Genomic DNA, 27,065 nt, shown 5'->3' with positions numbered 1-27,065 from the left:
CACCTACGTCATAGACACAGCATCCTCTTCGTTTGACGGCGCGACTGAACTTGAAAACACAAGATGGCGCCTCTGCGGCCGGTGGCGCTCCGACGCTCAAGTCAGTGAGAAGAACACCCAAAAACTGAGAGAAAACTATACTCTGTAGAACCGTACTAAAGTGCACTCAACCTAAAACAATGAGCCGTAATGAAAACGTACCTCTACAAATTCTGTTAAGTTTACCTTTATAGCTAGGTTTTTTCTCTCTCCAGGCAGTTACGCTTTGGATGCGTGGCTCGCATCCAACCCTGCACGTGTCATCATCTGGGCTGGGGTAGCAGGTAGCAGCCAGCCCTACACGTGTCATCATCTGGCGGGGGTAACTTGAGCGTCACTTCTATGTAGTATCCAACCCTACACGTGTCATCATCTAGGTTGGAGCAACAGGTAGCATCCAACCCTACATGTGTCGTCATCTGGGTTGGGGTAACTTGAGCGCCATTTCTACGTAGCATGCAGTTGTGCGACCAAGTCTCCTACTCAAGGTGTAACCTAGCACGCAACACGCTCTGGAACGCCACCTGACAAGGCGAGTATCGGATGCAACAAAGTACACCATCTCTGTGATACTACTTGTCGCAGGTGCCACCTTCCCCTTCGCCACACCATGCACGTTCTAACTGAGAGGAACTCGCCATCGACGAACGTCCACTCTGGGAATCTTGTCGACGAGGAGCAAGCTGTTTACTCCAACCCATTTAACCTTCACGCCTCATGCTGACGTAACGATCATCTTTACTGAATTCACATGCTTGAACTTCCTCGCCTGAACCCCCAATCAGCTACAACTAAGTTTACTGGGAAGTCCGGCGATGTGCTTCTTGCGGCGATGCCTGACCACCTGATCTTCCATTATCTAATACGTCGATGACACACAAACCCAACGACAACCGACTACGTACACTGCAGAACGCCACTTCCACGAGCGGCGACTATGCTTACTTCTGAACCATTCGTCTTTCTCTTGTCCACGTGTTCTGCTGGGCACGCCCCACATAGTCACATGCTAGACACGTCATCACACCCGATGACCTGGTCGGTACACCTTCTTTTAAGTCATTTAACGTATATAAATTCTTTCATCCCACTCTAAGTTTTGTTGACTTATTTGGCGCGATTTTGTATAAAAATATAATTATATAATTAAATATATATATAAATATATATATATATATGTAAATGTAAATGTGAATAAGAAAATAAAAAAAATACAAATGAAATATTAATATATAAGAAATAAACATTAGCATGTATGAATAAATAAAAACACTATACATACTAAAATTAATATAAACAATGGATAAAGACATGTTATAAGAGGATTCATCCTAAAAGACGAATAACTTGAATTTAATTATTTTGCATGTTAACCTCTGCTTCAAAAACAATTTTATCGCTTTTTTTTAAATCATTTAACCTACAAAAATTGTTCCATCTCGCTCCAAATTTTGTTGATTTAATTAACACGTTTTCCTTTACTACTATATATAAAAATATAATATATATATATATATGTGTGTGTGTGTGTCTAATTGTAAATGAAAAATTAAAAAAAAATTACAAATATATAAGAAATAATCATTAGTATATGCGAATAAATAAAAAAAACTAAACATACTAAAATTAATATAAACAATCCATGAAAATAAATAATACACAAAAATAAATAATTTAAGTATAACAAACTGACAAAACTTTTGAGGACCTGATGACCTGACGCTCATAAATAATACACAAAAATAAATAATTTAAGACACTTAGGGTACTGAATCTCCCTGATGTGGCCAGCCCTCAGCAGTTTCTATGTTTCTTCTCTGATGACCTGACACCTCTCCTCGTTGAAATTTCGTCTTCTTTGGCGTACAGGTCGGACCTGGGGGTCCATGGTGAGACGATGACACAGGAAGTCAAGATCTATACCAGGCATGTCAGAGGTAGACCACGCAAAAGCATCAAGGTGTCGTATTGTGACCTCGACAATCTGATCTTGTCGCTGTTGGCCTATGGATTTACCAAGCTTGAACATCTTCCCACCGATCTCCCTATTCAACATGTCTTTGACAGGTTCGGGCTGCCTCTCCCAGGCGATCTCTGCGCGGGTGACCCCTTCTTCCCTTGGAGGCTGAGTGGTAACAATGAACACTCCTCTCTTCGTCTTGAGGCTATTTTCGTAACACTTCTTAGCCTATTTTTTGATTAGACTTAATGGTGATCATCGTACCCTCAAGGGAAGGCAGCTTCATCTTCATGTGCCTTGTAGAGGCCACCGCTCCAATCTTGTTCAAAGCAAGCCTGCCCAAAAGTATATTATAGGCTGATTGAGCGTTAACAACGAGGTACCTGATGTTCGTGGTACGCGAGATTGTGCTATTCGTGAAGGTCATCCTCAGCTCTATGTTCCCGCGCACCTCCACCTGGTCTCCAGCGAAACCATACAAGCATCTGGTATAAGGCCTCAACTGGTTTGAAGACAACTATAACTTGTTGAAGGTCGACCAGAACATCACATCGACCAAACTTCCCTGGTCCATGAGAACGCGATGCACCCTCCTCCCTGCGGTTACTACTGAAATTACCACTGGATCGTTGTCGTGTGAGACGACGTCCTGGCGGTCGACCTTGGTGAAGACGAGGTCGACATCGGGAGTATTATCTACCTCCTGTACCTCCACTGTCATCACCTCTCGCGCGTACTTCTTCCGCTAGGAGGCAGTGCATCCTCCTTCTGAAAATCCTCCAGAGATGGTGTTGATTTCACCATGAATGGGCACCTCGTGCCCTTGACCCATCCCTGCGGCCACCAACGCCTGATCTTACTGCGGCTCCTAGAGGTAGTCCTTCAAGAAGCCGCTTTTTACTAACTCGTCCAATTGGTGCGCCAGGGCCAAGCAATTGCGTATGGGGTGGCCATATGCTTGGTGGAATTCACACCAAGCGTTCTTGTTAGGCCCCATCTTTCTGTCTCTCTTGGGGGGCATCTTCAATCTTGCCGCTATGTTAGGAATAACGATCAACTTCTTGAGCTCTACACGAAAATTATGCTTTGGAGGAAGGTCCCTTCGCGTGCGCGTCCCCTTCTAGGGCTTTTCGTAGGGTTGCTACTTCCCCGCGCCCTTCTTCTCTATGGTCGCCTCGTGCACCCTCATGGGCTGAGGTCGACTTGTTGCTCGAGGTCGGACAGGACCGACGAGACCACGATTCTCTGTGACTTGATCGTCCGCAGCGATGTGCGCCAAAGCCCGACGCCTGATCTAGTAGAACGTTTTTGGGTAGAACCTTAACAGTGATTCACTGAAGGGTCCTGACAACATTCCCTTGATGAAGGCGTGCACCGTCATGGCCTCATCTGTGGCTTTCAACCGCACTACCTGGACTCTAAACCTGTTCAAGAACTCCTTTAAGGACTCTCCCTGATACTGTTTAATGTCAAAGACATCATAAGAGATTCGAGTGGGGGCCCTGTTAACGAGGTATTGTTTTCTGAACAACGTCGCGAACTGGTCGAAGGTAGTGATGTGTCCGTCAGGGAGGCTGACGAACAATTCCAACGCCGCGCCTGCCAATGTGCTCATAAGCAGCTTGCAACACACAGCGTCAGACCCCCCCTGTGAGCATCATCTGGGTGTGGAATGTCGTGAGATGAGCCTCTGCGTCCTCTACACCTGTGAAGGTGACCTTCGGGCCCAGAGATGTGGTTGGCAACGCTATATCATAATCGCCTGAGAGAACGACATGGGGCATGCCCTAAGTGGTATGGGTGGGACACGCTCTTCCACTGCGCGCTCCCCCGCTTGATGTAAATCTCTGCGCAGTTCCTCATTGGTTCTGCGCAGTTCTTCATTGTCCACCTATGATCTAGCTATTTCAACCCTAAATTCTGCTACCGCCTCTTGGAAGGCGCGATGGTCTCCATGAGTTGTTGCATGGTGACGTTGTCCCCTCCAAGGGGCACGACACCCGCGGCTACAATAGATTATTGCCTCGTACTCCTCATATCGTTGGTAAAAACTCTTAACACGATTGCGAGTGGGACCTTGTTTTATCGGGCCCCACGGTGGGCACCAAATGTTCTCGTCGGTTTACTCGCTTCGCCGGTTGACTCGAACGGTAGCCTTTGGCCCTCCTAACTCCGCTTGAGAATCGTACTTCCTTGATCGAAGAATCTCTCACCTGTAAAGACAAAGGGCGCCTTGACGACCGTTTGCACTCCGACATTCAAGTTAAGCGTATGAAGTAGTTTCAGTCTTAGAAACTGTGTAGGGTTTTTAGCACCCTTTATATAGGTTGAAACGAGGGTTTACCTTTGTTCTGTTACCCATGTCTAGGGTTCCTTGGAGAATGTCCCTGCGCCGCTATTTCACAATCTTAGCGTAATTTGGCACATAAAACTTCCCTTAACTGGAGTGCAACGACTAACAAAATGGCTGCCTAGGTACCAACTTGTGCACCAAATCACTGGGGCCATCTATTGCGTGGGTCCTAAGTATTCACGTGCAATGCATGCAGCTTCCCTTGGAGACCCTAACCCTAATGGGCCTTAGTGCCTTCAAAGGCTATTCACTCGTGTCGCGCCTGAATGTGCCTCCAAGGGTTATTCACCTTATTTAATGTTTTCAACTGATAACTGTGTAATTCTGGGACCCACCTTATGTGACCTAATATAATTGTTCAGACCGTCGATGTCCGATCTCTCCCTCTTCTGGCGAGGTTTGATGTCGATCTCCAATGTCGAGGTTCATGATATCGATGTTTGAAGACTGACCAACACCCTGATACGTGTATCTGGGGCCTACCTTACGTGGCCCATCTCTGCTATCAGGCATCGGTGTACGATGTATGAGGTCAGTCAGTGGAGTCGATGACCGAGGACTAGTCGGGACAATTATCAATCCCGCAACAACAGTCAACATATATTTTGCCAACTTTCATCCAACATGGTCACACTAATGGCAAAGGATAGAATTTTCCTTGACTGTTGATACTTACAAAAGTATTTGGTTTCACATAAATCCACCCAATCATATCCTAAACGTAAGGGAGAGTCAATCTCTGCTTGTTTTGCTGCAAGGTCTTCAACACTTTTGACGGCTGTTAACATATTTAGTTTGTCTGTTTTAAGTTATTGGGCTTTGCTTGTTTAACCCAACTTTCCGTTTCTGTTTTAGCTAGGTCTTAGTCTTTTTCTTATATATTGATGTGAGTTGATTTTAGATTTAGCCATTTTAGATATGACACTTTACTTAGGATTGAGATTTTATCAATTATATGGTGAGAACCCAAAGAAGATCCCCACTGGACACGAACTTAACCAAGTGGTTAAGTAAGTGTGAAGGTTCAGTTCTAGAGGACAAAGGAAAAATACAAGTATATGGTGATTAATGATGAAGGGCGAAATTTAAATGAACATGGAAGGAAACATAAAAGCATGGTATAAACTGAGTTGACAATGGAGAAAAAACAAGAACATAAGAACACAAAGATACATGGAGTAATGGAAAAATGGAAGAGATGAAGGAAGGAAAAGCTTATGTGATGGAAGAGAGTTGCTCACACCACTTGGAGTGTGGTCTTCCTCCAAGATAAGTGAGATGGCCACCACTTGAGAGCTTTCCAATCACTCAAGATGAGACCTAATGCTAAGAGGAAACAAGCCTCACACACTTCTCACACAATTTTTGTAGAGTAACTTTTCTCTTCAAAATTAACATGTAAATACAAGGAGGAAGACACCCTATTTATAGGAGATGGTGCCTTGGAAAACAAGAAGCAAGGGTAGGATGGTAAATGTGTGAGGGGGCTGCCTTTAGGGTTTGACTAAGTCAAAGCCACACCTTAGGCAACTTCTTCTAGAAACTAGGTAAAAATAAGCTAAAATTATAACTACACCCCCTGTTATGCTAAATGCATCTATTCTAGCCTATCTTGGTATTTGGATCCCTAAAGTGAGCCCAATTTATTTACAACTTGTTTTATTCTTAAGTAAACTAGGAGAAAGAACATTAGATGCTCTGGTCTTTATCCATTTCTCCCTCTGGTGAGGTTTTCACTTGAAAGTGGAAATGACTTCTCATAGTGTGAATGGTAACTTGCATCCTTGGTCATCTCCTTGTTGGCTTGGTTTGTATCATATACACACCATGTATTTTACTCTCTAATACACAAGTGAATAAGAATTTCCTTTGTATTTTCTTTTCTCTACTTTTCTCTCTTTTACGCTTAAGTCATTGTCTCTTTTTCATTTACAATTAGGGTTCATCAGAACCTCTCTTTCTCCATTGTGATTACGTGCGCTCAATTGAAGCTCCACATCAGGTAAGGAATATTCATTTTTATTGACTGTAATATGATCAAAGCTCTTCGAATGAAGAGCTTTGCTACGCTTCTCTCTAATCTTTATTTCCCCTTTGTTGTTCTTGGTTATCTTTTCTGTTATCTTTCAAAATCTTGATTAGGTTTCAAAATCTCTTAGGCAATGTCTAATGAAAACCCTAGTCTCCATAGTCTTAATAGTAGTCTCACTATTACATGCAATTTCTGTGGTAAATACGATCATACTGAGGCTATTTGTTTTCGCAAAGTGGGTTTTCCTAGTGATGTTAAAACCTCAAAGTTTTCTTTTACTAGAAAAATCTGCACTTTTTATAATCGTCTTGGTCACACTGTTGATGAAGATCAAGTAGAGGAAGTGCCTGAGGCCCAAGCCCAAGTGAGGGTCCAAGCCCAACCCATAAGCTCAACATCCTTCATGCGTCAAAGGATTACTAGGAGCAAGGACAAAGCTTTGGGAGATGAGCATCAATGGATGTCTCTTTTTGTAATTTCTTTTGAGTAGTTTTTTTAGTAGAACATAAAAGGAAGGTGTAGATATAGATGGCTACAAATTCACCAAATCCCAATCCAATAATATGATTACTACTGACACTTTTTTTGAGTTTTTTTCTAAAGAAAAGGATGTAAAGGAGATTCAACTTACATCACAACAGTGCCAATTCCTGACCAACATTTAGTGTCAGTAAAACCTTGAGGATCCTACCCCTCACACTCAAATTAATCAAGTCAACACCTTCTCTATGGATGAATTCCCAATACTGAGCAATCTTCAACAAACAAGTTTCTCTCTTCACTATCTGCTATAAAAGAATCTTGGATTATTGATTTTGGTGTCACGGATCATGTTTGCCACAATTTGAGCGTTTTTACTACTTGCACTAAAATTAAACATGTCTTAATTAGTCTCCCAAATGGCCAAACTATTTATGCAACATATTCTGGTTTAGTACGCTTTTGTAATAAGTTTTATTTGTCTGATGTGTTATATGTGTCTCATTTTCAATTAAACTTAATATTGGTCTTTAAACAATGCATTATACAGGACAATCTTACCCAAGAGAGGATTGGTACAGTTAAAGCCATTGTTGGCTTGTACCTTGTCACTACCTTGCCTAATTCTAGTCGTTCTAAACACATTGTTTTGCTCCTTTTATTAATTGTAATATTACGGAAAAAACATTGTGGCACTATAGACTAGGATACCCTTCGCTTGAAAGATTACATGTCTTAAGCAAACAATACTCTTTCATTACTGTTGATACTCATCATGTATGTGACACTTGTAGTCGTGCAAAATAGAGAAAACTTCCTTTCACTTTAAGTAATACTGTTGCCTCTGCTATTTTTTATCTTGTACACTTTGATATTTGGGGACCCTGTTCCATAATTTCTATGCAAGGTTTTTGTTATTTCTTGACTATTGTTGATGATTACTCGTGTTATACTTGGGTTATTTTGCTGCATAACAAATCTGAAGTGCGTCAGCACATCATTAACTTCACTATTTTTGTTCAAAATCATTTCAAAACTAGTATCAAAATGATTTGTACTGACAGTGGTGTTGAGTTTGATATGTCAAATTTTTATGCTTCAAAGGGAAATATACATCAGAAATCTTGTGTTGAAACACCACAGCAAAATGGCATTGTGGAACATAAACATCAGCACATACTAAATGTAACCTGGACTTTACTTTTTCAAGGAAATCTTCCTCCTATTTTTTTGGGAATTTGCTGTAAATCATGATGTTTTCTTACTAAATGTTATTCCTACTCCATTACTTAAGAACCTCACTCTTCATGAAAATTTGTTTGGAAAACTGTATGACATTTCCTTTTTAAAAGTGTTTGGTTGCCTCTGTTATGCTAGTACCATTACTGCACATAGGAAGAAATTAGATGATAGATCTATCAAATGTATTTTTCTTGGCTTCCCGCAAAATACAAAAGGTTATATTTTCTTAAATTTAAAGTTTCATAGCATAGAGATATCAAGACAATGTAATCTTTCATGAAAACCACTTTCCATATAAATTGGATAGTGGCTTGCCTAGGGACACCAACACTTTATCTCTCCCTATTTCTAACACATATAACTCTGCTCTTGATTTTTCTTCTGATACTGCACCTCCTATCGAGCCATGTGCCTCTCTACTCCTGCACCCAATACTTCCCTCCACCAGCCGCATTATCCTTTGATCTTCCAGCAAATAGTGCCTATGCTCCTGCATCCAACACTGCACCTCCACCAACATTATCACCTCTTGCACCTCCAAGAAGCACCTCAACCCAATTTCCAAGAAGATCAGCTCGTCCTCATCGACAACCTGCCTATCTTGCTGATTTCCACACTACAACCAACATTGTAAGTAGTAGATATCCTATTCATAATTACTTGTCTTACAATTCCTTATCTTCTAATTTGAGAAATATTATTTCCTCTATTAATTCTCATCTTGAACCTCACACCTATACCGAAGCCTCCAAATATGTTTCTTGGCAATCTGCCATGCAAGCTGAGCTTCAAGCTCTTACTGCTAACAATACTTGGCAACTTACCCTTCTCCCTTTAGGAAAGAAAACTATTGGTTGTAAATGGGTATATAAAATCAAATACTATCTCATGACACTTTTGAGCGCCACAAAGCTAGAGTTGTTGCCAAAGGGTTCACCCAACTTGAAGGACTTGATTTCTTAGACACTTTTGCACCTGTTGCTAAACTCACTACCCTCCGCCTTCTCCTTGTTGTTGCCACAACTAAAAATTGGATTTTAAAACAACTTGATGTCAATAATGCCTTTCTTCATGGTGATCTCCATGAAGAGGTATACATGATCCCCCCACCTGGACTCTCTCTTCCTTCTCCCTAGCATGTCTACAAGCTTCAATGCTCTTTGTATGGCCTTCGTCAAGTTGGTCGCCAATGGTACGCCAAGCTTTCTACTTTTCTTTTATCAAATAATTACTCTACTTCTGTTGTTGATCACTCTCTTTTTCTTAAATATAATAACAATAAACTTACTGTTATTCTTGTTTATGTTGATGACTTGGTCTTAACTGGTGACGACACGTAGGAAATCAATACAATTACTGCATCACTTCACCATCACTTCAAGATAAAAAAATTTAGGTCATCTCATTTAATTTTTGGGATTGGAAATTGCTTGCAACAGTGTTAGTCTTCATTTAAGTCAACATAAGTATACTCTTGATCTCCTTCACGAAACTGGCATGCTTGAATCTGCACCTGTGACCACTCCTATGACTCACACCTCTCGTCTCTCTCCCAACCAATGCTCACCTCTTGATGCTGATGCCACTTCCCAATACAGAATACTCCTTGGACGTCTAATCTACTTAACCAACATGCGACCAGACATTGCCTTTGTTGTCCACAATTTAAGCCAATTTATATTTGCACCCACAACTCATCATCAACAAGCTGTCTCGCGTCTTTTGCGTTACTTCAAGGGCACCCCTAGTGAAGGACTATATTTTTCTCATACTAGCTCACTTCACCTTTATGGCTATGGTGACTCTGATTGTGAAACATGTCCTACCACACGCAAATTTGTCACTGGATATTCCATCTACTTAGGAGACACCCTAATATCATGGAAATCAAAGAAGCAACCAACTATCTCCCGCATCTCCTCCGAAGCCGAGTATAGAGCCCTTGCCACCACAACATGTGAGCTACAATGGTTGTCTTACCTCCTTCAAGATTTACATCTTCCTCTCTCCCACCCTGCAACCCTGTACTGTGGCAAAAAATCTGCCCTTGAAATAGCTTCCAATCAAGTCTTTCATGAACACACCAAACACATCGAAATTGATTGCCACCTAGTTCGTGAAAAAACTTAACTTTGGTCTCCTCAAACTGCTACCCATTACTTCTGCCATGCAAGTTGCTGACATATTCACCAAGCCCCTTGCTTCCGCACAGTTCTCTACTCTCAAATCCAAGCTGGGCTTGACGAATATCTACTCCCCCAGCTTGAGGGGGTGTTAACATATTTAGTTTTTCTGTTTGAAGTTATTGGGCTTTGTTTGTTTGGCCCAACTTTCCTTTTCTGTTTCAGTTAGGTCTTAGTCTTTTTCTTATATATACACCATGTATTTTACTCTTTAATACGCAAGTGAATAAGAATTTCCTTTGTATTTTCTTTTCTCTCTTTTACGCTTAAGTCATTGTCTATTTTTTATTTGCAATTAGGGTTCATTAGAACCTCTCTTTCTTACGTGCACTCCATTGAAGCACCACATCAAGCAAAGAATGTTCATCTTCATTGACTGTAATAACGACATCATCCCGACTCGAATTATCGTTGAATGACAATGATATATTGGCATCCGACAAACCTCCACATGATTAATATACCATCCGACATCAAGAACATATTGGGTACCAAGAACGACACTATCTCATATTATTCACGTAAACAACATTAGCAACATAATCATGGAATCAAGGTAGTGAAAGACAAATGAATCTAGTTAATCTAGGCCAATACAAGTAAAAAATACTATAGATATGTAACGTTTTGAAGTATATAAAGTTGATATTTATAGTGCATTTATTACCTCACTTAGAACTATTGTTAAATTGCTGGAGTGTATTTGTAGTTACCTCCCACTCTTTCGGATAAGAAAGCATAGAAGAAAGGAGACATCTTTGTATGAAGAGAGGAGTATCTAGGCAAAACATTATATTTCTAGTTTCCAATCATAACAAAAGAAAGGGAGCTCTAACATTACGAGCAAGAGCGCAACTAGGTTACATGGGATGTGAATCGACTGATACATAGCTACACTTTTATTTGAAACTTGAAATTTCATTATAATCTAACTAATATAGTTTGCACAAAGTGCAGCTGGAGTGATTGATCATGCTTAGAAAGCCTTCCATGGTGAAGCAGGAGGCAGGATTCCATAGAGGAACGAAGAGACGAAGGTCAGAGCCCGTTTTGGTTGCCAGCTCGGAACCAAATGCCCTGCTCCTCTAACTGTAACAAATGTAACTCCTTTGTATTTCACCACATACCCTCCAACCTGTGATTATGAGAAGTTGGTCATGTTTAAAAATCATAAAGAAACAAGTACTAATTGACCTTGGAGAGAACTCAATAATTCAGTATCAGATGATAAACTTGGTTCCACAATTGGAATTTTGATCTAAGGTTTTAAATTGTGATCGTGGTCACAATTTGTCACAAGTAATGCAACTCATGTGGCCCGTACCTTACTTTTGATGTTTTGATTCTATTACATAGTTAACACAAACACGTAGATCATGGTCGTAGGTTTTTGGTTTGTTTTGTAACTAGAAAATACCAAACCGTTCTTCAATCTGAATGAATACTATTTGTTCAAAACTGTGCTCTAGTGTGATTGGAAAAGGTTATGTCGGATGCAAAACTACACACTGTGAATAAAAGAGAATGCTAAAAGAAGTGAAATAGTATAAATGCATTAAAATATCAATTTAGTACCTCTTTTTCAGAATACCATGGACGCCAAGGAACCTGGATAGGTAGCTTGAGGCTGTTGATTGAATATCTGGAAGATGTGACTGGCACCCTTGCATCAGTATCACCACTGTAGGAGAACAAATAATCTAAATTCAGTACTTGGGGTACATAAACGAAAAGGCAAACTTCATTATTCTACATGAGTGAAGGAATTAACTGAATTCAAAAACAAGGCTATGATTAGGTAGTGAAGCTTTGTCATTGAAAAGGGATTCTCAAGGAACTCGAATAGTTGAACTTTCTACATGCTAGTTCAGAAAAGAACAAAAGGAAAAACAAAAGTGGATAACTTTTAAGAAATGAACTTTATAACTCAACTTTATAAAACCGACTTACGAGGTAAGGTTTGCACAACTTATATATGATTTATGTAAAATCTTTTTATTAGTTGTTGTGGGATCTCCAACACACCTCTCACGTCAAGACTGTCAACTTGCACTTGGAACTATATATTTATGGATGGTGTGATAGCGATTCGATAGCGGTGACTTGATAAATCCAACAAACTCTTACTCTGATATAATCTAGATAACTCTGATGCTTTAAGAACTGGACTTTAAGCATAATTCAATCTTATAAAATCGACTTATTTGCGGCAGCCACTTATATACTATGAAATGTCCTTGACGTGGAATCTTCAACATTCAAGGTACAATTTTTTTTGTTTATGTAGTGTATATGCTATGACCAAATCATTATCTTGGTTCTTGTGGCTTAAACTTGTAGTGCATGTGCTAAAAGTGAAACTGAACTTACCTGTATATCCACAATCCAATACCACTATCGATGAGATACTTGATGACTGGCAGGATGGTAGTTGGGCTGTCGTTCCAGCTTAATTGATCACTGCAAATTTAGCAAAATATGATATATGGTTGGTTGGCGATTAGCATGTAGTAGTAGTATTGATTTAAGATGAACTTTATTTTCATTTCTTGTTCCATTTTTATATTATTTTGCTGTTATTAATTTCATTAATTTCATTTAGCACAGAAAACAGTGAAAATAAGGTGATAATTCGTAACTACAGAACTAGTAAAATAAGAAGCATTCTTTCAAACCAGATAGGATTGTAATGTTTTAGGATCTCCCAAGCTATTTAGATTACCTGCAGAGGGTCCAGTTTGTGGGTTTTGCATGAAGAGCTAGTTGGACCTCTGGCCTATTTAGGTAGGCTTCCCCGTAATAATCAGAACACGGGTCAAAATCAGATACCTGAAATGAAGTGTCACATGGCATTAAAAGTTACTTGGAAAACCTTGCATCCTTAAACATCTTTTTGTCATACTGTTGCATGCTTTCTGTTCATTGTAAACTTCTTACAACTGCATGTCTAATGGGAATTCAAAATTGTTTCTAGTATGTTACTCCAGTTTCATCCAAAATATAAGGTTTCAGTAGTGTTATATAACATGAGAATAAAATGAAGGAGATGTGGAAGAGTGTCATATGACTGAGAACAATACATGTGATTTATGTAGAGCACACACTCACACAGACACTAGACACAACACTGACACTTCGACACGTGTAATCTTCAAGATGTAAGACACAAGAACATAGATCTATATATTATATCATTATGAATTATATAAATTGACAATTATGATTTATGTGATTAATTATGGTTGAATTTTTCCTTTGTGGAAGAAAGATGCTTTCCATGACTAGTTTAAAAGGATTTATTCCTTATTTCTATAATCATAATAAAAAATTATACAATAAACTTGAGATTTTGGAAAATCACTTAATTTATTCTTTTATACATTGTGTTAGAACCGTGCTAAAATTGTTAAAGATCCACAAAATATTTTTTGAATTGGACACTTTACCAATACGTATAGTACGAATGTCATATATGTAACACATGTACGAGTTTCATAACATATGATTTCTATAATCTACTCGCTTTGGTTCAAAATTGGTGTTACTACTGAAATAAATGAACTTCATATATTTTTACAATTTTGAATTATTTTGCACTATCCATGCAATGCAACAATACATAGGAGTATATTACTTACAGAACCAGTTGATCCATTTTTGAGAGAAGAGTCAAGACACAGTGGAGCATAGATGTTATAGAAGTCTATGTTTCCTTTCTCAATGAGGGCCGTTCTTGTTGCATTGGCACATATTTCTGAGACATTTTCAGCACTGAAATCGCAGTACTTCTGAATCAACTCATGTGTTTGATCTGAGTTCAAAGCATGACTCCATAAGTAATCAACTATTCCCTTTGAACCGGTAACATCGTCAATCCAAGCATTCCCTATCTGAAATTTGCAGCACAAATCAAGAAGTTAGAAAAATGATGATATCACATAAGCATTATTTGCAGTAGAAGTCTTTTGAACATACAGCAATGCTTTTGATGTTAATATTTTGGTGACTGTATTTATTGTTCAGCAAAATAGTGTATGCAAGCTGAGGAACATAGTGACCAGCATAGCTTTCCCCAGTTATGTAGAAATCACGAGTTTTGTACTGTGGAAACCTTTCTAGCCAATTGATAAGGAAAACATAGGCATCTTTAGCAGTAGATTTATCTCCTGCATGATCATAGTCTGAACTAGTGTTTGAGTAGGAAAAGCCTACTCCAGCAGGGGATTCCAGGAACAGCACATTTGCCACTGCATAATGCACCATTGTGTGTTAAGTTTTTTATGTCTCTCAACTCCATCACAAAGGGTTTTGTATACCAAAAAACAATTATTTTGATGACTGTCTCACCTTCATTCCAAGCATATTTGTTACGATACAGTGTTTTTCCATCAGAGTTTATTCTGAAAGGTCCCAATTCCTCAAAGGCGCCATATCCCAATGAGGAACAACCGGGTCCTGTGAGTTTCAAACACTATGACTTCAGAATCTGAATCAAAATTCTTACGTGATCTGACTCATAATGTTCTAGTTTATGTACTAATGGTAGTCTGAAAGGTTAGAGGATGGTGATAACAAAATCATGTAATTAAGTTTAACAATGTTAATTACATCCAAAGGAGGAAAAGAAACATTGTTAATTACATGCCCCCAGCAGCAACAGATGCCATAATAAATCCAGCAAACATTATTAGATTATGTTTTAGGAACATCTTAAAAAGTAAATTTACTACTACATATAATTTCATCATATATCTAATCAGTATAGATTTTTAACAAAAATATTATCCAATAAATATAATGATGACACTGGTTGAAGAACATCTAATTAGAAAAAAGCTATTTATTATGCTTAACAAAAAGATAACTTAGCTTTCACATTAACTATTCTCTTGTTTTATTTTCTCCCAATGCCTTCATGTCATAGAAACTATTGTTTGATGAAGTCAAATGTGAGTTAAAGTTTCAATATTGAAAAACAATATCAAGATAAACAATATATAAGGAAAGAAAAATCTCAAATTTATTATTTTAAGGTATCGGAAGATAATATTATGAATTTGCTCTTAACTCATTGATCGAAACAGGCAGTGTCTCTCAATATAGTTGCATCCTAAAACTAAACAAATATCTCCATTTTGTGTTTTTTTCTTAGAAATTACCAGATATAATAAGTAAAAGAGCCAAAAGAGAAAAGACACACAAATGAGCATAAGCACAATACTCAATACTAAAGGTAATTTAAATTATTTTTTACCTCCATTTAACCACAATACTAAAGGTTTGGTGGAAGGGTTATATGGAGACTCCACAAAATAATAGAAAAGTGCTCTTCCAGCCTCTGGATCAACGGTGACATATCCTGAATATTGGTCAAAATTCACCCCATAGGACTGGCCAGGCAATGCAACAATCTTGTCAGCTTGCTGTAGCCCCTCTTGGGGTGCAACATAAGCAGAAGAATGAGTTTTCAATGCATCTTCCTCTGCCCAAGAAAGGGTCATAGGAGCCTTCTGTGAGCTTCTAGACAGAATCAACTCATCAAGTTTATCAGCCTGACTGGCTTTGCTACAAGGAAGAAGAACCAAGAAACTCAAAGTGAGTAAACAAGCATAAAGAGAAAGGTTCTTCATCTTGTTCACAACCAGGTTACTTGGTTTCTGTATCATAAGTTTCTACTTATTTATAGACCATAATGAGTGGCAAAAAAATGCAGAACTGTTATTTTTGCTTGGAAGCATGTGAAAGAGAGTAGAAAGAAAACAAGTACACTACTCTTGATAATGCATAGATCAGCCGGCTGGTGTATTTAGTTTCTAATTCAAAAATGAGTTGGCCTACCCTTTTATTCCTTTTGTCCATAATCACATGAAGTTTTATTTTTTAATATAACTCTGTTACTATACTTTGACCATTTCTGTGATATTTGTTCCTCTAACTTTTTCTTACTATTGATCCATGAAGTTGTACTTAAATTTCATCCTAATTCACATTCCTATGTGGGTTAAGTCTCTCTGGTTGTTCGATGACTTCTTTTATATGCATATCTTTGAAGCCTGCAACGGCAATTGTCCAAAGCATAGGACATACGGGTCCAAATTATATAATTTACATATTCGTAAAATAATCTCAAAATAAGAAGATAAATTATGTATTTAAGAAAGATATATTCATCTTCTCAAAACATTGTTATGCTTACCAATTAAGTGTGTACACTAAAATGTAACATTACATGTATACATATCATGTGAATGATCCAAAGAGTATAGTTTTGGATTTGGATTTTCTTTGTAATTTTATTATGTTCAATAGAGATTTTGAGTAGCAATTAAGTGAGTACACTAAAATGTAACATTACATGTATACATATCATGTGATATTATCCATAGGGTATAGTTTTAGATTTTGATTTTCGTTGTAATTTTTATTATGTTTAATGGTCAGATGAAAAGATAAAAAAAAAACTTTAATATAGTGAATCATTCATGTTTGTTATTGTGGAAATTAATGCATAAAGTGAGAATTAAATGTAACACTAGTGAGAGCTAATTACTACTAGATTTAAAGATTATTTGGGAATTAATGTGGAATTAAAGGTTCTTGCCTAATCATCCTATAGATTACTTTTCCATACATATGATGCATGCAAATCTTATTATGAATTTTACAATAATTTAGCCGTTATCATAGTTTCGAATACTTAATACACCATATTAAAGATTATTGAACACAAATCATCCTAGATTATATATATATATATGAATATCATTATTCAATTAATCAAAGCAAATAAATCATTCAAGCATAGGATTCAACAATTTCTACACATAAGCGTAAAATATCTAATTAGCCAAAGAAACACCACATAATTAGAGAAGGCACACGATGTCTTGGCTTGAGCAAAGCATTTTCACCAAATGAGGGTGTTAGATGAAGTATTTAATAGAGTGACCCAAATGATACCTCTACTTAGGCGCATCTGCTTTTACTCGACCAAGGGTATCAAACAATAATTTCACTCAAGTGACTCAAATGAAATCTCTGTTTGAGCGTGTCTACGTTTGTTGAGCGAGGGTATCAAATAAAACACTCACTGGAGTGGGTCAGACGATGCTCTCACTTGGTGACTCAGAAGAATTTTTTCTCTCTTGAATTTTGAATAGCATTCTCAACTCACTTCATAAGATTTTTCCTCCCAACATACAACATTAAATTTGTCATACTCTCGAGACTGAAAGAAACAAAAGACTCCATTGAAAAGTTTCACATATTAAGAATAATTCTTGGTTTCAACTACAATGAAGAGTGATAGGATTTTGAAAGGGATGTGAGATTGAAATAATGAGGGTAGAGGGAGAAAGTAGAGAAAAACCTTTTAGAAATAAGAAGGAAAGAGAAGGGTTTGCATACAACAGAAAATAAACAAAAATGAAGAAAATGACTCTTACATATTTCTTAATATTTTATAGTGTATTTTAGGTTTAAATATATTTATGTTTCTCTTATGGTGGAAATTAGTTTATCAATTTAATTTAACCAAAGGGATATAATTTGAGGGTTTTATAATTTATCGTTGAAAATATTAAATTTATCATTTATAATTGTATTGGACAGGAATGCTCAAGACCTCAACTCAAGTAGGGGCCGACCCAAGAAATGTAATTAAGATAAAAGATAAGGAGATATTTTATCGTTTGTGATATTATTATGAAGATAAAAGATATAATTGTTATTGTTTAAATCTGTTTTCATATTATTTTGAAGATAAAGAGATATTTTATCTTTGGTGATAATATGCAAGTTATATATATATATATATATATATATATATTATCTGTTGTGATATTATTCTGAAGATGAAAGATATAATTGTTATTGTTTAAATCTGTTATCATATTAGTCTGAAGATAAAGAGATATTTTATCTCTTGTGATAATATGCAAGTTAGTTATATATATTTATCTATTATGATATTATTCTGAAGATGAAAGATATAATTGTTATTGTTTAAATCTGTTATCATATTATTCTAAAGATAAAGAGATATTTTGTCTCTTGTGATAATATGCAAGTTAGTTATATATTAATTAATACATGTTAGTTACATATTAATTAATAGTTGTTGAGAAAAAAAGAGCAGATGTTAAACATAATGTTTTCCTGCTATTAGCACTTGAATATAAGTGGTGTCTGTGAGTAGATGGTTTTCTATTATTATTTTATGCTTTCAGTAGAGATTATTGTTGAAGATGGGAGCTTTGATGTATCAAATCCTCATGAAGCCTGGAGCTGTGCTGCTTTCTAGGTTTGGGTTTAAGAGTAGGGTGTTTAGAATCTTTGTAAGATTAGTTCTTAAAACCTGCACAAAGCTTGATTAAAACTGTTTTAAGAAACTAAGTGTTTTTCCAAGCAAAGGGAAAACAACCGATTGATTTATCGAAATAACCGGTTGTTTGTCACTTAGCTGTCTGGAAGTTGTGAAACTGCTTTCTGAATCAGTTGTGTAACTGTTTGACTCATTCAACCGTTTGAATCATGGTTTCAACCGATTAAATGTGTGTTTTCATAATAGTATTTTGAAAACCTGTTTAAACTGATTAAGTTGTTCAAATCTTCCTTGAACGATAGCTTTTCAAAGGCTATAAATATAGCTTCGTTTTCAAATCAAAAGACACGAGAAAATACAATGAGTATTGATTCAGATTTAAGAAAGAGATTTGATTTTAAGAAAGGATTTTAAAAAGCAAGATTGTTGCCAAGCTTTGTTGTGTGATGACAAGTGTTGATCATAGGATTTTTGGTTCTGTAAATCCAGGTGCTTTCTATCCTGTTTAGTATCTTGTAATTGTTCATATTACATTCTGTTTGTATTTGAAAACCTGTAAAGACAGAGGGTGTTTTGTCTAGAGGTGTGGTTTGTGCAAAGGGGGTGAGTAGGCTTTGTGTGATTCAAAGTCACCTCTTTGTGGTGTGGTTTGTGTAATCTGTGTTTGGTTACATAGTGGAATACTCAGTGGTTTGACTGAGGACTGGATGTAGCTCAGTGATTGAGTGAACCAGTATAACTCCTATGTGTAAATCTCTCTTTCCCTCAAACTCTCTAACTGTTTGATATTTCGCTGCTATAAACAACCGATTAAATCGTAACTTTAACCGGTTGAAATTATGATAACTGTTTCTGTTAGATTGTTTGATTGCCTTCCTCAAGTGCTTATCTGAATTGTTTGTTAAGAATTCATTCTGAAGCAAGTATTTGCGAAAATCTTTGATAAAACAATTCACCCCCCTCTTGTTTAAGCAATCATTTCTAACAATTATATTCTCGTGAGTGAAAGCTATTACAATAGTAGTTATAAAAGTGGTTTGAGACCCCAAGTAAAGGTATGTTGTTTCTGAGTACTAGAGACTGAAACTGATTATTATTTAGTATGTTGTCACTGATTTGATCATCGGAGTGTGATCAGCAGGTAGAGAGATCGTCCCAAGGGTTGAATTTGCCTTTGAGAGATCGTCCCAAGCCATTTTCGTAAGCGATCATGGGTGAGCTTGTGCCAGCGCACTACATCATGCCCAAAATGTTTTCACAGGGGTGGAAGACCCAGAGAATCATCTCACGACATTTAATGCCCAGATGATTGTTTCTGAAGGAACGAATGCTATTGAGTGCAAGATGTTCATGAGTACATTCACAAGAATAACCCTACAGTGGTTTAGTGGGCTTCCCGATGGCCATATCACCTATTTTGAGCAATTCTTCAGACTGTTTAGAGAACAGTTCTTTGTCAACTAGGTCAAGCCTCCAATGTTGTATGACCTCTTCAATGTGAGACAAAGGAAGAGGAAATCGTTGAAGGATTACCTGAACAGATTATGGGCACTTACAGTAAGACTCCAGACCCATGATAAAGTTGTGATGGTCACTGCTTTCGAACAAGGGATCGTGGCAGGATCGTTCAACGATTCGTGGCAGGATCGTTCAACGATTCGTGGCAGGATCGTTCAACGATTCGTGGCAGGATCGTTCAACGATTCGTTGATCAGAAATCCTGTAGAGACATTCTCCGAGATACGACAACGGGTTGTTTTCCATATCAATGTAGAAGAGGTTGTGGCCACGAAGCAGGGCAACTCGTCTTCAAGGCAGCCTAAGCCTAAGGAGAGTAGCCGAGCCTGACCTTTGAGGGTTAACAAAACCTCAACCAAGAAGAGAGCGAACTTGAGGTATTCACCATACGTAGCCAAGAGAAACGAGCCCAAGTCAAAGGCCAGGGAGGAGTCTGCATTCTGACCCAAGTTTCGAGTATCCTACAAGGAATTGATAGGCATGCTAGGGGTAGCGGAAAAGCTGAAGTTTCCTTAGAAGACTGATAGGAATTTGGGGCCACGAAAGGACGTCTGGTGTGAGTTCCACGAGGGATTTGGGCAGAAAGTCGAGTAGTGCATAGCTCTGGGTCACCATTTGGCAAGCTTGGTGAAGGAAGGCTTCCTAAAGGAGTACCTTGAGGTTGATCAGGAAGAGCCAAAGGGAGCAGTTGCCCTCAGGGACCAAGTGCATGAGATACCAATCCATGGAGCTAAACACCATCTCGAGAGGATTTTCTAGAGGAGCGAGCTCTGCTTCCAAACGTAAGCGATACGTGCGAGAAGTGATGTTCCTGGAGGCAAGCAGACCTGACCATCCACCAGAACCTGATCTATGCTTCATGAGCTCTGACTTGGAAGACGAGGTTCCGCACGAGGATGATCCGGTGGTGATATCTATTGTCATTGTGGGAAGGAAGGTACGCAGAGTTCTCATTGACCAGGGAGCTCGACAAATGTGATGTTTTGGTCAACGTTCACTAGTTTGCAGTTATCTCCCGACCAGCTGAGGTCGCACTATGGGTGTTTGGTCGGCTTCGTGGGAGATCGGGTGGAAGTGCGGGGGTACATCGAGCTGAGGACGACTTTTTCTGATGGAACCTCGGCCAAAACAATTGATGTAAGGTACATTGTAGTTAATGCATCTTCAGCATATAACTTGCTTTTGGGGTGACCTTCTCTAAATAGGTTGGGTGCGGTAGCTCCACAACATACATGAAGATGAAACTACCTTCTTCTGAGGGAGGATTTATTACAATAAATTCTGACCAGAAGGCGGCACTGAAGTGCTACGAGAGTAGCCTGAAGAATAGGAGAACTTACGCAATCACTGTTCAGGCAGGAAAGCCAAAATGGATTGCGGAGGCAGAAGTCGTCAACGAGAGGCGACCTGGACCTTTTCGAGAGGTTCAAGAAAGGGATATAAAGGGGAGAAATTTATGCATGCATTAACTCGGAGACCTTAAAGAGATGGGTGGAAGTTGAGGCAAAAGACTAAGACGAGATCTCAGTAGTTCAAGGTTGCCGACTTGGTAATGTGAAAAGTCGATCCTTACTAGTTAGAACACAAGTTATCTCCAACGTGGACTGGCCCATTTCATGTCTTCGAGGTGCTCGAGAATGGATTGTACAGTCTAAAAACCCTAAAGGGGGAACAATTCCTCGAATGTGGAATGCGGAAAATCTCAAGTTTTATTTCAGCTAAGGTATTTTGGTTTAATGTTTTCTTTTTGAACAATGTGATGATAAAGGTGATGCTCTTTTTCCCTTGAAGGGGTTTTTTAACGAGGTCATCTAATTATAATTTTGTTCTTGAAAGATGATGCATTAGTTTATTTTATTTGTTTAGAGTTAGCACATCATAAGACAACCAATCTCGGTAAGATTATCCGAGTACGTGCCCTATGTGTAAATTGATTATCTATTGACAGATAAGACGACCTGTCTAGGTAAGATTATCCAAGTAGGCGCCATGTGACAGATAAGACGACCTGTCTCGGTAAGATTATTTGATTAGGGGCTTTGTGTGTAAATTGATTATCTATTGTTAGGTAAGACGACCTAGCTCGGTGTCAGTACGACTACCTGAGTACAGGCGCTTTGCAGTTTAATTTTTGTTATGGTTAAGTTGTTTGATTTGAGGCAAGGTAAGATGACCTAACTCGACGTAAGAACGATTTATAGGCGCTTTGCAAGAAAATGTCATGGTTAAGTTTGTTTTGGTGCATGGTAAGTCAGGTTATCTCGGTGAGTGAATGATCAAATGATCAGCCGAGTAGGTGCTCTGTGAAACAAAGCTTGGTGAGATCAAGATATATGACCCCGGGCCAAGTTTGCGAGATACACCTTTGCAAGTCGGGAGTGAGCATAGGCTTGTCGTAGCTATGGGTGTATAGTTCATCAAAATGTTTGTTCTTTGTTAGTTGAGGACTCCACGGTTTTTCATGCTTAGATTTTGCCTAAGTTGCATTCTTTTTATCTTTATTACTTTATGCTTAAGAGGTAGAGATGGGTTGGTCCGCATGTGTGTGATAGTAGTTGTTATATTTGAGCTAGTTGAAGTTAGCTATATGATAAGTTAAGTAGCGAGCACCCGTGAATAAAGGTGCACAAGATTCTCTTCTGTTGTTAGAACCGTGAGTAAAGGTGTTCGTAGGAAAAATATTTTTTTTGTTATATGTTTTCAGTTGAGATTATATTCTCGTTAGCCTCTTCGCCTAGTCAAGCTCGGCTTGAGCCTGGGGGGCTTGTGTACTGGACATGAATGCTCGGGACCTCGAACCAGATAGGGGTCTACCCAGGAAAGGTAATTAAGATAAAAGATAAAGAGATATTTTATCTGTTGTGATATTATTCTGAAGATGAAAGATATAATTATTATTGTTTAAATCTGTTATCATATTATTATGAAGATAAAGAGATGTTTTATTTATTGTGATAATATGCAAGTTAGTTATATATTAATTAATAGTTGTTGAGAATAAAAGAGGGGCATCTGAGAATAATGGTGCACATGTTAAAAAAAAAAAATTCCTGTTACTAGCACCTGAAGATAAGTGGTGCCCGTGAGTATGTGGTTTCTGTTATTTTATGCTTTCAGTAGAGATTATATTTTCGTGAGTGAAAGTTGTTACAAGAGAAGTTATAAAAGGGGCTTGAGACCCCAGGTAAAGGTATGTTGTTTATGAGTATCAGAGACTGAAACTGATTATTAATTAGTATGCTCTCACTGACTTGATTGTCAGAGTGTGATCAACAGGTAGAGCCCCCTTTGTCTCAACAGATCGTTGTTCTAGTGCGTCAGGAGGAGACAAACTAGAAGTGGAGCTTGCCCATCCAGTCAACCCGAGGTCAACCAGCAAGAACAATAATTATTCAAACATTTCTTTAAATAATATAATACAAAATTTAAATTATATCATTTTTAAATATTTGAAGTTATTTATTTCGAGAAAATGCCGCTAGAAGAGGTCTTTTAACCAACTTGAAAACGCAATAAATTAAAATGAGAATAGAGAAATTAATACAAAGTAAATGTTTGAAAACAGTAAATTGAAAGCAGTACAAATAACTCAAATGTAAATGTACAAAAATATAAATTCAAACAAAATAAAATATAGACAATTCAAAAGCAAGAGGCAAACAATTGTAAATAAAAAATCTAAAATTAGAATTGTGAGAGCACGCATAATAAATGTACTTCCATCAAACAACACCGAAAGGAGGTAAGGAGTTAAGAGTATATTGTATATGCATTTTACCCTTAGAAATTGCATATCAATATGTTATTTATAAACTCAAATGTGGTTACTTATTTTTTACATGGAGAATATGTGTCACTTTCCTATTTTATGTTGACAATTATTGACATAGTTTGATTTGTGAAAATGAAAAGTTAAAAGTGTTATCTCGAGATTATAGATACACTTATTGTTCCGTCCGGTCGACCTGGGACGTCTTTGTGCGCGAGCTCAACCGTCAGCTAGGGACTCCTTCCCACTGGTTACCTGTGGATTCCTGCAAAAGAGGACAAAAGGGCGCCCTAGCAACCGTTTGCACTCCGACGCTCAAGTCAGCCAGCAAGAAACACCAAAAAAAACTATGCACCTTCGTATCGGAGCACCGCGTATGGCACTCTGAAGGTGGTGAAAAGGAACTGTGTCTAGTGTATATTTTCCCGTTCTGGCAAAGATCTTTCCCTAGTCCCTTGTGCGTAACCTCAAGGCTTGAGCAAGCAACTAGAGAGTTTCTGGAAAATTTGCCAAAAGTTCCAACCCTGTTTCCAACATTCTCAGCGTTATTTAAACTGCCCCAGCACTTAAAGCGCCTTAAAGCGCTTTTAATCATAAAACGTAACGCACTTAATTAACGCGTCTAATTAGAAAACGTAGCGCATTTAAGTCGTTGAAACGCTTGGGAGCCTTTATAGTACCTGAAACGCTCGAAACAGAAACTGTATTGAATGACTTTAATTACCTGGTACCTGACTGAAGGGTGTTTCTATTCTGACCTGTCGTCGTACATGTGGAGGGCCTCACAACGCCATGACCCCGTCTGGGGACGTTTCTGCCCATCTGGGGACGTTTCTACGCGTGAGTCCTCCTGCTTGGGAGTGCTACTGCGCAAAGGGGTGACTTTTTTGGGTGCCAACTCATGCCCCCAATCATCTAGTCACTCACTTTGAGAGCGTATCTGCCTTCCTCTCGTACCCTGCACCTGGCTACCCTGGGCGTGACCCTCCCCTTGAGTCGTATCTGTCCCAAAGGCATCTCTGGGGCGGCAGGGGTACTTCACGAGTCAGGCTGCCCTACACTGGTGCTATCACTATGGCCTTGAAGCCACCTTTTCCTTCTCTTTATCACTACCCCGGATTATCGGGACCTGAGGCCTTCCCACGGCGTCGCTCCCTCCATGGTCTTTCCTACCCATGGGTATCGGGGAGCTACACTGTGGTTGCCTCGACTTAATGATATTTGATCTTGGCGACGCCTTGGAAGGGTGACGCCTTCACCTAGGCGACGCCTTGCCTTGGCGACGCTTTCACCTAGACGACGCCTTGCCCTGGCGACGCTTTCTCTTGGCGACGCTGGCACTTGGTGTCTCTTCACCTAGGCAACGCCTTGTGTTGACTTCGACTCCTGGCGTTGACCTTGACCTTGACTTTGTCAACGCCCGGATACGGGACGGTACACAAGCCCCCCAGTCTTAAGCCGAAGACTTGTCTTCAGCGCAAAGACTAAGGCCTCGCCCACGCCGTCCACGTGCCACCCTGATGACGTGTCATTCCCTACTGACTCAACAATTCTCGAATTATTGATGTGACACTCTCTGAACCATAGGGGCGCTCTTAATGGCTGATTGGACATCCTCTGAAGCGGGGTAAATAAAACCTTTTGGGGCAACCCCTAATCGTGCGCCACGTGGCTCATCGCACGGCTAGCCTCTAGAGTCCCTTGCGTTCCCCTTGGGCGCTTGATCCTTTGACACGCGGCACGATCTCACGGCTCCTAGTTAGCGCCTATTGGGTTGCAAATGTAACGTTCAAGTTACCCCAAACCCCGCGCTCACCCCACTGTTACATTCATTCCCTCTGCGTCTCTGCACTGTTCATCGCCTTCAAACCTTTTCTCTGCAATTTCTGCTCTCTCTCTCCCGTGCTCTCCTTCCTTCTTCACTTTGTCAGCAAAGGTATGATTTTTGCATATCCACGACTCTTCTCTTTCGTCGCATTGCATGATTTATTGAACTGCCTGGGATTGTTTACATTTATGCATTACTGCGTTCTTCCGCTTCTCCTTCCTTCATTGTTCCCTTCTCCTTCTGTCCGGGTTTTCTCGCGTGGGCGGTGTTTCCTGGGGTTCATTCCCTTTCCTGTCTTGGTATCACTTGTTAAAAACCTTTTTCCTTTCTTCTTTCTCCAGCTATTTATTCACACCATGACGCGCACGAACGCGGAGTCTGATTCCTCCCCCAAGACCCCCAAGTCCAACTACAAAGCCTTCTACCCATGGGCCCCCGACGAGCTCTTGAACGAGTGTACCAGCCTGACTACCTTCCAGGACCTGGAAGCTCATCGTGGGGACCTCCACTTGTACAACTTTAACGCTTTCTGCCGCACTCACGACGCTCACATATCCGTCCGTCCCGGCAGGCCTGGGGAACCTGTCTGCGTGGACGACAGACCTAGAAAGGGGAACCCTTTCTTCTTTATGTACCAGACGGTGTTTAAACGCGTAGGGGTGCGTCTCCCATTTACCCCCTTTGAGAGGGAACTCCTCACCGAAATTAATACAGCCCCCGCCCAGCTCCACCCCAACAGCTGGGCATTTGTAAGGGGTTTTCAAATTCTCTGCGGGCACCTGGGCATCCTTCCCTCTGTGGATGTTTTCTTGCATTTCTTCGAAGTGAAGAAGCAGGGGAAAAGCTTCTGGGTAAGCTTTTCCGGGATCGCGGGCAGGATCCTCCTCTCCCTCTTCCAAAACTCTTACAAAAACTGGAAAGGAAAATTCTTTAGGGTGTGCAGCGCCAAGCACGACCCCACAGCTCTAGATGGCTTCCCCTTGTATTGGACGGAGCGCCCTAAGCTGCTCAGGGCCAAAACCCTGGAAGAGCTATCCCCTGCTGACAGGGAGGTAAGCAAGGCCTTGACTGGGCTGGGGATCGTTTTTGATACATTGAAGCTTGTCGCGAGCGAGTACAACGCTCACGCCCTGACCACATACTTTGGTAAGGAGTCTCTTCCCTCATCTCTTTTGTTGTCAGCACCTTGCTACCGAATGTTCGTTCCCACAGCCTCTTCTACCTGTTTTCCATGGTGCCATGTGACTTGTGTCTCACCCATCTAGGCACTTTGTGGTTTTGTATAGTTGCTTTGGCCTTGATTTCTGCTGCTTGGTTTATCTGGATGTAGGATCGGTG

The 27,065-nt window shown here is 39.4% G+C and overlaps 1 protein-coding gene across 1 annotated transcript; it reads right to left on the bottom strand.

Moving 5' to 3' along the window:
• Positions 1 to 11,265: 11,265 nt before the first annotated feature.
• LOC137836240 (serine carboxypeptidase 1-like) lies at positions 11,266 to 15,919 on the bottom strand. The gene is made up of 8 exons (XM_068645076.1): positions 15,544 to 15,919; positions 14,637 to 14,744; positions 14,265 to 14,536; positions 13,928 to 14,179; positions 13,012 to 13,118; positions 12,660 to 12,749; positions 11,865 to 11,970; positions 11,266 to 11,424 (listed from the first exon to the last, which is right to left on the bottom strand). The coding sequence occupies exons 1-8, from the start codon at positions 15,917 to 15,919 to the stop codon at positions 11,266 to 11,268; spliced, it is 1,470 nt and encodes a 489-aa protein (XP_068501177.1).
• Positions 15,920 to 27,065: the final 11,146 nt, after the last annotated feature.

Source organism: Phaseolus vulgaris, chromosome 5, assembly GCF_000499845.2.
Source record: "Phaseolus vulgaris cultivar G19833 chromosome 5, P. vulgaris v2.0, whole genome shotgun sequence".
NCBI lineage: Eukaryota > Viridiplantae > Streptophyta > Magnoliopsida > Fabales > Fabaceae > Phaseolus > Phaseolus vulgaris.
This window is presented reverse-complemented; position numbering and strand designations above follow the sequence as displayed.

Bases quoted from the DNA above. Each gene is read 5' to 3' on its own strand.
- LOC137836240 (XM_068645076.1), bottom strand. From the start codon at position 15,919: ATGAAGAACCTTTCTCTTTATGCTTGTTTACTCACTTTGAGTTTCTTG. The intron at 12,750-13,011 runs GTAATCTAAATA...CTAAATTTGCAG, and splicing joins ACAAACTGGACCCTCTGCAG to TGATCAATTAAGCTGGAACG. The intron at 11,425-11,864 runs GTACTAAATTGA...TCATAATCACAG, and splicing joins CATGGTATTCTGAAAAAGAG to GTTGGAGGGTATGTGGTGAA.